Genomic DNA, 14,219 nt, shown 5'->3' with positions numbered 1-14,219 from the left:
ATAAAAAACAGCATCTTAAACAGGACTTGGATGGGAGACAAGGACAACATGGTGATAAACCAGAATGAACTATAATAAATACTCCTTACCTAAATCATCGCAGCAACTATTCAATCCTCCAATTCCTTCAGCCAGCAATTGTTACACCAGCTAGTCATTCCCCTGCTGGCAGGAATTCTTCATTTCCAGTTTTGGGGTATGAGTCCCCTGATCTCTGTGCTCCAGGCTTCTGCTTCATGGGCCCTCCTGCCACCACACAGTGACGCCGTGAACAGTGTGGGTTGCCCCTGTCCTACCAGGTGATCCCTCCAGTCCATCAGACACTGCTCCTTGCTGCTCCAGATGCCAACTCCTCCAGAAAATCCCTCGCTCAAGGATTCACCCTCATTAGCGCTCCATGCCCACCCCAGTACCAAATCTCCTTGTCTTAATGGTTGTTTTGCAAAAGCTCCCCTTGCTTGTAGGATTAAGCACATTCCCTGATATCAGCAGAAACATCTTTAACTGAGACACTTTCTTTCCAAATAACCAAATCTATTACTACCTCTTAGCTTAGGGCCACTGATCAGCCAGGAATGTTACACATCACCAGTGTGTCTGTACTCTGAAAAACCACTATAGTATCAACATCTCTCTCAATGTAAGATGTAGAAAGTTCTCAGCTGAAATGCTTCCCAGAAATGACAAGACATGATAAGAAATTTGGACCCATTTCAGGCCTTCGCTGTGGTGCTTGGTACCCACCTCCCTCTCTCCTGATGCAAACCAAGAGAGGAATCCTCCCTTCCAGGTGACCACTCTCAGCCTTTTACCCTCATCCAACAGGCTAACATCAAACAGATCTGAAAAACAGAGTCTGGTTCAGGCCCTATTCTATTTGCAAAAACCAGAAACCACCCCAATACCTCACCACAGAAGTATTTCTATAAACCTTTCCTGGTCAGTACTTTTTATGTACATTTATAATAGAAATAAGGCCTGGACTTCCTCTGAGTTTCAGGATCCTGAAATGCAGTCTCTTACCCCAGTTTCCTATATAACACAATATAGTTGGTGAGATACAGAGCTGAAAGAGACCAAAATAAACACTGTAGAGCTGCCTTGCTGCCAAAGTAATTCTGTCACAGATTTTAAAACAATAGGGAGCAAATTATTTCACTGCTAAAGACATGCACAAAAAATAAATTAATGCAGACTGGTGTGCTTGAGATAGCAGGGGTGTTCAAGAAGGGAAAAATATATAACGGTACAGATTGAGATTAGAGCACAAAATAGCCTCAGTAGGAGTAAAGCTCCTAATTAGCCTTCTGTCCATTAGAAGCTGCAGACAGTGATCAATTCCTGGTAACATAAATAAGGTCAGAGAAAAAAAGGTGTTGCAGATTGGAATGTCATTGCTCGTCATTGCCTGTGTTGCTCTTCCTTGCAGGTGCGCCCCTGGTTACTATGGGAACCCTTTGCTAATTGGAAGCACTTGTAAAAAATGTGACTGCAATGGCAACTCAGACCCAAATCTGATTTTTGAAGACTGTGATGAAGTGACCGGCCAGTGCCGCAACTGCCTGCACCACACCAGCGGCTTCAAGTGCGAACGATGTGCTCCGGGCTACTATGGGGACGCCAGATTAGCTAAAAACTGCACAGGTATTCTCTACAGCTTTGTAAAGCAGAGCTGAGCAACAGGCAGCACAGCGTGGTCTGTGGATGATCTCACAGAAATTAGAGATGCCTGAACCAGTTGTCAGACACCTGTGGCTCTGGGAGGAAGGTGATGGGATAATTTGGATGACTGTTCAGTTGAATCATCCCAGGCACCAGGGAAATATCTCTTTCCATGTCCCATGAGCAAGTCTCAGACCCCAGAGTCCAACATCTCCAGTACCTGGGCAGGTTTAATGTAAGCACTGTTGTGTTCTCCTGAATCTTGTTTTAAATAAGGGTCCCTAAGAGTTCTTTGGGCAGAGTCTTCACCTTTGTGGTTGTCCACACTGTGACCATTTAAACTGATGGTGCTTAGAGACTTGAAAGTATGTTTTATGGGAACAGGATCATGTCCTAACCCAATATCCACTCACTTTCTGCTAGTTTCCACACTGGTAATATATTCTGCATTTCCTAAAATTCCTGTGTAATGCTGGTTACTGTATTTTCACACAAGAGATGACTGTACTTTCAGGGTCTGGTAAAGTGCTACCCAGAGCGCCTTAGCAAAACATACCTGCACAGAGGGGTCACAAAGCTTTATCTCCTCTAATATAATTATTCTCCTAATTTACATGTAGTTTGATCCAAACAGGGCTTTGACCTCATACCTTTCTTCCTTGCTTTGGCTCTGGGAGACAAGTTTATATCCTCTTTGAAAGCATTTAGGAACAGCCACTGCTAAAGGCAAAATGCAGGTGCTCCGAGCAAGGTCCTGGGGCTCCCTCACAGCCTCTTTGGCAGGGGTCCCTCAAGGACCAGAACACAAAGGAGGGAGACAGATCATTCCTACCTCAGGCTGACTCAAAGGTAAGACAGTCAAAGCATACACTCAACTTGGACCTCAGAAGTGCTCCAGGACCTACAGGTACAGAGCTACAGGCCTCAGGGACTTAGCAATGTCTTGATCCTTCTTGCAACTCTCAGTACACTTGGACTTTGCTTTTTACTACATTATTATAAAGTGTTTTGGGGCTCACAGAATGGAGGCTGTGAGGATGTTCTGTTATCAAGTGCCCTTTGTGCTGCTATTTTCATTTGTAGGGGGCCACATATGATGCCACTACTGGTCCTTTCTGGTTTTATGTTCTGGTGACAGCTAGAATTTGAGTATCCATCTCCAGGGTGTAACTCACATTGCTAAATCACGTGCTTGAATTCTATTTATGCTGAGCAGGAAGAGATGGTGCTCATGCACAGTGATCCCAAAAGCCAAAGCCAAAACCAGCTAAAAAGACATCAGCTGCGGGGAATGGCGTGCCCCAAAACTCACCTCCTGCCTGGATTTAGGTAGCCAAGACATGCATGAAATTCAGCATGTCTGTGATTTTGAGGTTGCAAAAGGGAAACCTTGTTTATGAGCTTCATTGCCTAATTCACTTCACCTGAGATGACTTAACTGCAGTTTTCCAGGAAGGAATGATAGGACCCAGTCTGTGGCTCCTGAATTCCATGAGGCAGGAGAAACACACCCAGCACTTCAACTTTGCAAACCGCAACAATCGAGCCCTGGCCATGGCCAAAAGCTTCAAGCACCTAAGAGTAACTTTGCCAGAAGTCTGAGAGTTACAGGGCATTCCAAGTGTCTGAGCAGGTTACGCAATAAGCAATTTTGGAAGGCATCTCTGAGCGTATAGTTTCGAAACTCAAATCAAACTTTCATCGCCTCAGTACAGTTTTTTGTTGGCACCCTTAAGGAGGTACACAGGTCTTCTCTCTACAGGCTGTTTATGCAGATTTCAAATCAGCGTGGTAATTCTCTTCGTTAGCAGATTTCCTTGCAGTGTTTGATCTTTGCTAAAAATAGAAAGTGCTTGGGCACTTGAATATGTTGTGAGAGGTACAGCTTTTCTCTTTTCAGAAGTGAATTTAATCTTGGAGTTCACTCTAGCAAATCCTGATTTTGCAGTATTATGTTTCAGAGAATTACACACTTCTCATTTCATCTTCATTTCTGCTGAGCACCACAATGTGCTGTGCTTGACAGTACTGTGTCGATTGCAGTACATCAATACATCCATGATATTCAAACTATTTGTGTAGCTCACAGGGAAAGCTTATACTTTGTTTGGCTCTGTGGAACAATTAGAAATGATTCTGAAATAAGACATATATCTTCTTTAAACTGAAAATACAGAAACAAAACTAGTGTAAGAATCAGGACAGTCTGCATACATGGTTTCCACAGAGTGCCTCAAAGGGTATATAAAACAAAAAAAGGCAAGAAAACTAAATGAACAAACAGCTCTATCAATCTAAAATAATCTTTTTTTCTTTTGAACGGAAGACAAAACCTGGGTAGCTGTGAATGGTAGTCTTCAGCTGCTTTTAATTTTTTTTTTTCCTAACCACATATCCTTTAGCCACACACCAAAGCTCTCCACAAATGTCCCTCAGAAATAAAGGTAAATTTAGAAGCTTTCCCCACCAGCAAACCATGGCAACATTGAAAGTCTTAATTCCTTACTAAAAACGTGTTACCTCTTAAACCAGTAGTTGAAAAATGGCCCAGACTGCTTTTGAAATTAATTTGCTGTAAGATTTTGTGGAACAAACTCACGGGTGTTCATTTAAATGAGAATACACAATTTTATTTTCTTGGACACCGATCTCATCAAAATTTTAAGCTTTTAACTTTAGTCTTGCTACCTGGGGATAGCCTAGTCCCCGCGATACAGGTAAAAAGAAATCTCTATTTTCAACTGCTACTTTTCTTTCACTTCTTAAAAAAAAAAAGAAATAACAAATTAAAAATAATCATAGATCCAAAAACTGGAAGGCACAGATTGTGATAAGGCCAAAACACCAACTGCATCAGAAAATTCATAACCAATTTCTGTCTTACATTAGTACATAAACAGATTAGTTCTGCTAGCACTGGTCCACTTACACAAAATTATTCTGACATTAGTGCATGATGTTGTGTTTGAAGTTGTATTACAAATTTTCACTTGACAAATCCTTAAATGTGCAATGGGAAATGTAAATACAAGGACAATTCATAGATAACAATGAACAGGCTGCAATAAAAAGGCAGTAAAATATTTTGTTATATGAGGTTCTGCTGAAACCATGAATCACAAGAGCAAAATAAATTTCAGATTGCTGCTGTTCTTATGTTCTGCTTGAGCTTTTGTTATTGTATTGAAGTGTTCCAAGAATATTTTAATCTTTAAAATGATATCTTTTAAAAAGCCAATTAAACCTTGAAAGAGGTTTAGAGATGCTAGATTAAAAACTGGACTTTTTAAAAAGCCACTTGTGCTGGCAATAAAAATGTTGCTTTCTTAAGTTTGAAAAAATGTAAAACGTCATTTATTCTTCATTGTAAGTGGTAGGAGATATTTACTTTTTGATATGTTCAGGCTGACGATGCAACTGGAATCCACTATCAATCCCTGATAGCTGCAAAGCCTTTTTAGTGACAGGCTGACACAGTGCTGATAAATTCCACAGGGCTGTGGAGAGATTCGTAGCTAATAATTAACCTTAGTTGTCCCACTTTTCTTAATACATGAATTAATGTATGTAATGAATGAAATGTCACCCTCTCTAGACACTGATGCACAATAGCCCTTCTGGGCAACTCTGGCCTCCCTGACTCTACTTGTAACCAGGCTTTGAACAAGTAATTTCAGCAGAGGTATTCTCATTTTTTTTTCCACTTCATATTTCATTCATTCAAATTTGACCAGGGTAAAAAACACTTTTTTCTATGTATTGAAGGGAAAATCAGTCCAAGAAGTTCTTGATATTGGTTTGAATATCCACGCACAATCCTAAGTACAATAATTTCACTAGTCTTGGGAGGGGAAGTTGTACATTTTTAATATTCTTCTTTCAAATGCCTTTTCCTTTTCCCCTAGCATGTAGCTGTGGAGGGAGAATGTGTGACAGCCAAACTGGAGAATGCCTCGCAGACAGTCCTGAAGTTTCTACTGACACAGACTGCCCAACCATCAGTAAGAACTTTATCATGAAAACACCAAAAATTAATATTGCTCTTAAATTTAGAAGCTTACAAATACTAACTTAAGAGCTTTGTACTCCAGTGGGCTCAGGAGTTTGACCGTGGTCCCACAGGGCACTTAAGTGTGTGAATGTACACAATGTCCTGCTGACTGAGTACTTAAGCCTGTTCTCACACACTTGTCCGAGTACAGGCATATTTCCAACTCTGTGACACGGACTGCACGTTCCAGTACAAGCTGCAGAGCAGTAGGGAAGTCTCACCAAAGCCACTTCCATAGACTTTGAGACACACTGCCTGAAAAACAATATTCTGGCCCTAAAATCTGCCCTCACAACTTTACCTGTGACATCTTGCATATAATTTATGGTTCTCTAGTTGTGGTTTAACCCCAGCCACCAACCATGTACCACGCAGCTGCTCGCTCACTCCAGCAGGAACAGGGAGAGAATCAGAAGGGTAAAAGCCAGAAAACTTGTGCACACACAAGCCACACACACTTTTGCAAACAGAGCAAAACTGAATTAATTCACTGCTTCCCAAGGGCAGGCAGGTGTTCAGCAATCTCCAGCAGAGCAGCACCCCACCACGCACAATGTTTACTTAGGAAGACAAATGCCATCACTCTAAATGTCCTCCCCTTCCTCCTTCTTCCCCCCAGTGTATTTACTGAGCATGATGTTGCATGGTCTGGAATATCCCTTTGGTCAGCTGGGGTCGCCTGTCCTGGCTGTGTCTCCTCCCACCTTCCAGCACACCCCTAGTCTCATCACCAGCATGGCAGTACAAAAAGCAGAAAGGGTCTTGGCTCTGTGCAAGCCCTGCTCAGCAACAAAAAAATATCTCTACCTTATCAACCCTGTGTTCAGCACAAATCCAAAACACAGCCACATACTAGCCACTGAAATTAACTGTGCAGAAAATTAACTCTACCCCAGTCAAAGCCAGCACAACATCTCATACAGATTGTTGCTGTTGACAATTTGGCATATATCCACCAGCCAGTTCCTTTCCCACTGTCTCCCATACTCTAATGATAGGAAGCCTATGGAGTACTATGTTGTAGCTATTGTACCACAGGTATTTTTTAAATGTTAGTGTATTTATACCCGTATATAATGCAGAGCATGTAGCACACATGGGTTTCTAAACCAACTCCCAGGAAGAGGGGTCATGTGCCTGAAGAGCAACCAGAAGGAAAACATTTGGGACCTGCTAAAATATCAAGAAAAAGTGTCTGTAGGAATCTGTGTTTCACATTCACCCAAGTCACTTCCATTTAGTGATGGCACCAGTGTCACTAAAAACAAGGTGGCAGGTGGCATTGCAATCACTAGCAGGAGTAAGGATAGAGTTCAGCACAAGCACTTTCCAAGCACATTATAACTGTGTTTTTAGAAGTTGCCCTTGTAATCAAGTAGCCGGCCAAGAGCCCATGTGCTGGACATCCTTATTTTTCATACCACTAAATTTTAGATACTGAGCTTGGGGTTCTGACAAAATGCAGTTGGTTTTTTTTAACCCTCATCTGTCGTCTTTCGGGCCACAGACACGTAGAGCCTAGGTAATAGCCAGGATATACCTCTCCCTCTCTCCCAACTGATTACAGAATCCCTGTGGCAGCCTCTTTGAGAAGTCCCATCTGGTGCTGCTCAGCTGGAAATGTCATAACTGTACTGTGGGACCTTGGAAGTGGGAGAATGAAAGAAAAATGGGTTCCATCAGGAACCATCAATGACAAAGAGAGGGAACATCATGGGACAAGAGCACTATTACATGAATTTAAGATATTTGCTGTTAACTGACACAAGCACCAAAAAAAATTATGCTGTCTTATTTTCTTATCAGGCTGCGATAAATGTATTTGGGATTTGACAGATGACATCCGATTGTCAGTTCTGGCTATTGATGAAAGCAAAGCCACTTTACTGAGCATTTCTACAGGTGTTGCAGCTCAGAGGCGTTTGAATGACCTGAACCTCACTACCACTCATCTCCAGGTACAAACATTGATGACATTTTGGTTTTCCCATGTAGTTTGAATCTTTGAATTTCCACTCCATTCCTGTAAATTTCAATTCCTGCCCTCACTAGAGAAGGAATTTGTTTTCAGATGCTTGACTTGTTTTTCCCCACACACAGGAGGCAATGTCCAAAAAAAAGAACCATGCTGTACTTTGGACCATCCAGGTTGATGATGCTGCAGATGAGATGAATGATCTCCTCAGAGAAGCAGAAACACTTGATGAACAGGTTTGTTTACAGCCTTCTGCCAAAGCTCTGAGGGTTTGCACTTTGTCATATTCACCTGTTGGCATAAGAGGCAAGTATAGAATAATTCCAGTTGGAAGGGACCTAAAATGATCATCTGGTCCAGCTGTCTGAGCAATTCAGGGCTGACCAACAGTTAAAGCGTGTTATTAAGGACATTGTTCAAATGCCTCTTAAACTCTGACTGATATTGGGCATCAATCACCTCTCTAGGAAACCCATTCCAGTGTTTGACCCCTCTTCATAAAAAACATTTCTTAACATCTAGTCTGACTCTTTAAGTTCACCAAACAAGAGTGGGTGTGCCCTGACAGCTGGAAGAACTCTCTATTTGTATGTTTTAACTTTCTACTTTAAATCTGAATTAAAAGCATGAATGACTTATCATGTCTTCTTCACAGAAAAGGAAGGAGCTAAAAAGTGTGTACAGTGTGGTTGGAGGTTTGTCACCAGTCACAAAAAGCTTCCCCTCAGGATCTGAGTTCCCACCTACCCCCTACACAATTGTTTGATCTGGGATAGACACATTGCCTTTCTCATTCACATTTTGATTCCAAATTAAGTGAAGTAAGCAACACTAAACTAATGCATATTGACTTTAGGAGCATTTTTACTATATCTATTTTATATGTATGCTCTCCTAAAATTAAATTAATCCCAATTAGACATTTCAAAATATATTTCGAAACTGCCAGTTTAAAAGGTTTTTCATGTACCCACAGATATGGGAGCTGGATCAGATATTTAGATATCAGATATTTTTAACACAATCGTAATCATAAATGTTGCATCCCCATCCAAACACCAGGCTATAAAATTAAGGTTATCAGCTCTCAGCTCCCACAACACTTTCATTGCACCCTAGAATACTGCTATGATATATGTTAAGAGAAGAAATAGGGTTCAAAATTGCTTATCCTCTATTTCAAAAAGATAATATTAAACATCTTTCTGTTGCTACAATAGACATATACCAGTAAAATACATCGTTCTATGCTATTACCAAAGATAGGCACAGCTGTCATCGAACTAGATAATATTTCATGCTTATTACAAAATGCCAGACCTTATATTCACTTTACCAATTCCTTCACAAGACAAATTTAAATTATACCTTAAACTAAAACTCAAATACAGGAGCAAGTAGGGGGCAAAAAAAGCAACACAAAGGAAAGTGGAAGAGAAAATTTATGTTTGTGTGTTTTTAATCAACACTTACTTAGCAGAAAGGGCATGCAAGAATTATACAGACTATGCCTGCATTCAAGAGAACTTGTATTAAATCAGCGCACACACACAGCTCCGTACCTGTGGATATCTGTCAGAGCTCACATGCCTCAGTGTCTCTCTCTGTAGTTGGTGGGCAGGCCGATTAAGGCATTAGGTTTTCTATGAATATTTAGTGAGTTTAGATAATAACATTTCATTTGCAGTACTATCTGAGGATTTCTTACCTCATTCTTCAATTTCACTGTCCCTGAACAAATAAATTCAGTGTTTCCTCTGGTCTTTTCTTCCTGGCTACTTCTAATGCTAGTTCCACATCAATACTTGTGGTTGCTTCTAAAGGCAGGGAAATAATGACCCCAGACTCTGACAGTGGAAGACCACAATAATAACTCTGAATATATTGAGCTCTTTGCTATTTCAAGGCACATTTATGGAAAATGGGTGCCAGGGCCTTGAGTGGTTTTTGCGGAGACATGCAGCATTTTCTGTTCAGAGCATTTTATGTGCACATCCCCACATCTCAGAGGTGCAGATTCTGATCTAAACCACAAAGGCAGGGTGAGTGTACCAACTGTAGGCAAATCTTCCTGCTAAATATAATTCCTGTAACTACCTGTAACTCCCCACATCTGCATGGGGTGAGTTTTGAGTAAAACAGCATGTAGCTTGATCCTGAATATTTGGAAGATGGGAACAAGAAACCTTTCTACTAACTCTTACACTTGGTTTATCACTCTACTAACCCTTACATTTGTTTTACCAGTATGCCCATCCCTTTTAGTGGTGCTACCCACCCTGGCCCTGCCTTCAAATGCCACCTGGGGCTTCCACAAACTCTAAGTAAGGGAACACAATGCAGAGTGCAGCCTCCAACACAATGTAGTACAGGACTGTGTCTGTGCTTTTCAGAGTATTTTCAAGCCTTGAGCTTTTTCCTATTTTTAACAAGTTGCAGAGCTGGGGACCTCATTTGAGGGCGACACAGATCTGAAAATGGTTGGGAGCTTGACACCTTTTGCTTTGTTCTATTTGCTTCCTCAGGAAATGCCATACCCAGCAAAACGAGCCAGCCCCACTGAATGTACAACTGTAGATAATTTATGAAAATTTGATTGCAGGAGATGATGGATAAATATGGGACAGATTTTAATCTCTCACTCTGCAATTCTGAAAACACCGACAAGACGGATCTTTACTTTCAACGCCTTTAAATACCACTTTATATGATAAAAAGGATTTTCACGTGCTCATCAGGAGAAAGCAAAGTGTGTGTTTATACTGCTCATCCTCACATCTGAAAAGAAATCTAATGTTTACCTCTCATGGTTTATTCATAGGGGAATGAAGCATCCAGCAAAGGCCAACTGGTACAGAAGGAAACCACGGAGATCAACAACCGTGCTTCTCAGCTTGTGCAGCAGCTCAATAATATAAGAGATAACATTGAAGGTAAATAGATTCATTTCTGGTTCATCTCAGTGTCAAGAATGTATTAATGAAACCTTCATGTATTAATGGATCATCAAGAATTTTTACTGTCCTATAAATCAAAGGAAAATCTTTTGATATATAGGGCAGCATGTAATTTATGGCAACAGTGAACACCTTCTCAAGCACAACTGCACTTAAAAAAGATTTCCTACTCAGAGATAATCATCTTCATCTGGAATATCTATGACATACCATTATCATCCCGAAATATAAAAGTGAGATTAAACCAATTGCAGCCTCTTCTACAGTACCTGCAGAAAGCAATGACACCCCAAATCAATGTACTCAAAAACATCCCTGTGCCCTGTACACCTGTGGCAGAAAAGCCTCCATTCTGCTGCAGAACACACTGGTTTCCCCCAGTCTTCAGCAAAGTCAACAGTATGCAAAAGCTGTGTATGGCACCAGAACAGAAATGCTGACTGGTAGTTGATGTTAAATAGCCCTTTTCCAATGGAAATATTTGATTAATAGACCTCAGTAGTTCTATCTTGGCAGTTATTGCAAGCCATGTGGAAACTTGTGTAAGGAAGAGCGGTTACATATCAACTGTTATCTTTGCTTATCCTTATCTCCACAGGTGCTCCATTGCTTTATCTCAGGAAACATGGTTAATATGTCCCATCTCACAAAGGAGGCAGGCTAAGACCAGACTCACAGGATGTTACATTTGTACTGTCTTTTTACACATGGGATGCTAAAAAATCTTTGATGGTCTGGCCATCCATCACATTTTATTTCTAAAATTATTGAGTAAAAGAGTCAGCATGAGACTCCTTTTAAGTCACTAACAATCATGGTTGATGTCTGTGGATCATCATTTTGTACCATTAATTGGTTTGGAGCAGGACAGGAACCACATAAGGCAGATATGCATCTAATTTGGCACACAAATAGCACAATCAGGTTAAGCTGTTATAGAAGAAGTAACATCCATAGCTGTGAATAAAGACAGTGAAAGCAGCTGGAAACAAGTAGGTGAAAATTATTTCCACCATGTTCAAAATTGTTCTTTTACAGAGGCATCACCCCTGTAAAAGCCATCCACTCTTTACTGAAGAGAAGGTGTACATGCACACATACACACACGCCAACATAAGGAAAAAGAAATCCATGGAGCCCTGGTCGTGATCAGTTACTGCTCAGTATGAGCCTTTAAAGCTTCACTAATGAGCTCAGAGCCCAGCAAGAGCAGGCATACAGAGACTCTCTGCCAAAGGATCAGTGGTGCCACAATTACACATCTATTTTTTATAAAAATCTTCCAGAAGAATAGTGCCGGTTTTGCCAGCTTTGGTTATCCACAAAAGTAGTGACAAGCACTAGCCAAAGGCACACACATCACAGGGCATAAAAGGGGAGGTGATTGGTATTCAAGGCCAGGGAGTGAGAAGTGAGTAAACTTTGTAATGATTACACTGGGAATGGGTAAACTCAATTTCAGCTGCAGGGATACAACAATGTTTTTTGAACTGAGACCAAAACCTTGAAATAGTATCTATCTCCAAACCAGCTAGACAGTATCAGGCCAGGAGCCATATGTTACCTCCTTAGGGTGCCTCAAACTTCTGCAGATGGAAAATGAGGTTATTTCAGTCTCCGTAGCATTGTTATTATTTAACAAACAGCAGCACTTAAAAACCATGATCCTAGATGAAACCCCAGCCTGCTACATGCCACAGAACCTAAAATAAAATTATTATTCGCAGCCTATAAGAAATGTCAAGCCAAATAATGCACACAACCCATGTCTTCTTAATCCCATCCTCTTCTGATGAGACCTCCACATATGCCAGAAAGTGTGATTTATTTACAGGTTTAATTATAAGATTGGATTAAACATAATAATTATCTACTATGGAGTTGAAGATAATTAAGACTTCCTTTTGGCATCAGTATTATCACTAATCACAAAAGTAAAAGCAGTCCACGGTGTTTATTTCTCTGTAGTCATACTGAATCGACCATCTGTTCCCTTTTCCCCCCTAGAAATCAGCAGCAAGTCAAAATACTATGCAATTCAACAAGAGCTGAGCCCTGAAGAAATTGCCCAGAAGTGGAGTGTGGCTGAGGAGATGCTGAAGGAGATCAAACAACGAAAGCCTTTCACTAATCAGAGGCAACTTGCAGACGAGGAGGAAAATGCAGCAGAGGAGTGTGAGTTTTAAGTCAACTTTCAGCCACGTGTTGATGCTCAGCTGGCAGGTTATGGGCAGCTCTGGGTGTACTGCTGAGCCCCTGGGGAGGACCAGCAGGCACTTGGCAAGCACCAGCCGGTGTGCTGGAGATGCTGCTGCTTCCAAATTCCTGCTCCAAGTCCCTGCTGGTGCTTGGTGCTCCCCATGGCAGAATGGGGAGAAAAAGGTCTGTGTGTCTGTGTGTGCCTGTGCACTGCAGCACCTCAACAATAGCTGCTTAGGAAGTTTCATGGCAGGGCTGGAATTGCTCATGTGAACATCTTCCCCCCTGCTAGCTCGGCTATGGGGACAGCAAACACCAGCAGACAAACTGCTGGTATGGGGAAGAGTAGCAGCCTAATTGTCACCGCTTAGTCAACATGAGTCAGAACATGAGGCATAAGGACTGTCTTCTCCAGAACAGGCTGCCAATGAAAAACAAATGAAAAGCAGGGAAAGACAGATCTAGTTTCTTTTAATAAAATATATTTCAGAGGGGGAATTAATAGGATTAAAATGAAATAATAAAATAAGAAGTATCTTTCCTTCTCAAATGAGGAGGGAAAATTAAAATCTAGGTATACGATCTCTCAAGTGAGCTTTACAAAATGTGTTTTACTGTTGCCTGAGTAACAGCTACAGAAATTGCTGTATAGGTAAGTTTTGTCAGAAATCCAAGCTTTGGATTTATTGGCCTCTTATTTTTCTCCCAGTGCTACAGCAAATTGAAGCATTTCACGAGAAGTACAATGACACCAGATCCCTGGTAACTGACGTGCTGGAGCAGCTCAGCGAACAGGATGTGAAGCTGTCAGACCTGGAGGAGGCATTAGACGAGGCACTTGACCATGTTAAACAAACAGAGGATATAAATAGGGAAAACACAGCCAGGCTCCAAAGGCAGGAGGTACTGTGCACTACATTTATCGTAAGCACTGACTGTGAACACTCCATCTCTGCCATTGCTTAAACTGTAGATTGCACACAATTTAGATTCAGGAACCACCACACCAAAAAAGAATTTCTTGGATCACTCAGCAGGATGAGTTTGACTCTTCAGTTCTAAGAAACAACATGTGGAAGTGCAAGGTACTATTACCTATTTGTGGAGTGACAATGAATGAGAAGTTTCGGCATGTCATGCCTCATCAGACCAAGGAAGAGGTGGATACCTATGCCTAGACTAGCAAGGCATGTTGCAGTAAAACCCAAGAAGCTTGAAATTTCATGTAGCATGGCTGCTATAACTATTGTGGTGGGATTGTTTCATCCTATTATATACTGACTTACAATGTGGGAGGGCCTCACAAAACTAATTATATTCTAAGAAAACAATTACTTATAAAGATTCTGCACTGCATTTGTGTCCTGGGCTGAGT

The 14,219-nt window shown here is 41.1% G+C and overlaps 1 protein-coding gene across 2 annotated transcripts in view; it reads left to right on the top strand.

Annotated features, from left to right (window-relative positions):
- Positions 1 to 14,219, top strand: part of LAMA4 (laminin subunit alpha 4) — a 100,333-nt gene that overhangs the window by 40,839 nt on the left and 45,275 nt on the right. For both annotated transcript variants that reach the window (XM_017739583.1, XM_008637778.2), the window contains exons 5-11: positions 1,430 to 1,644; positions 5,568 to 5,663; positions 7,520 to 7,671; positions 7,814 to 7,924; positions 10,510 to 10,621; positions 12,653 to 12,820; positions 13,554 to 13,747. In XM_017739583.1, the coding sequence (XP_017595072.1) occupies positions 1,430 to 1,644; positions 5,568 to 5,663; positions 7,520 to 7,671; positions 7,814 to 7,924; positions 10,510 to 10,621; positions 12,653 to 12,820; positions 13,554 to 13,747 (1,048 nt within the window). The remainder of the gene's footprint in view (positions 1 to 1,429; positions 1,645 to 5,567; positions 5,664 to 7,519; positions 7,672 to 7,813; positions 7,925 to 10,509; positions 10,622 to 12,652; positions 12,821 to 13,553; positions 13,748 to 14,219) is intronic.

The sequence above is a fragment of the Corvus brachyrhynchos genome, unplaced genomic scaffold (genome assembly GCF_000691975.1).
Source record: "Corvus brachyrhynchos isolate BGI_N302 unplaced genomic scaffold, ASM69197v1 scaffold14, whole genome shotgun sequence".
Lineage (NCBI taxonomy): Eukaryota > Metazoa > Chordata > Aves > Passeriformes > Corvidae > Corvus > Corvus brachyrhynchos.
The sequence above is the reverse complement of the archived record's forward strand: the minus strand, read 5'-3'. Positions and strand labels throughout refer to the sequence as shown.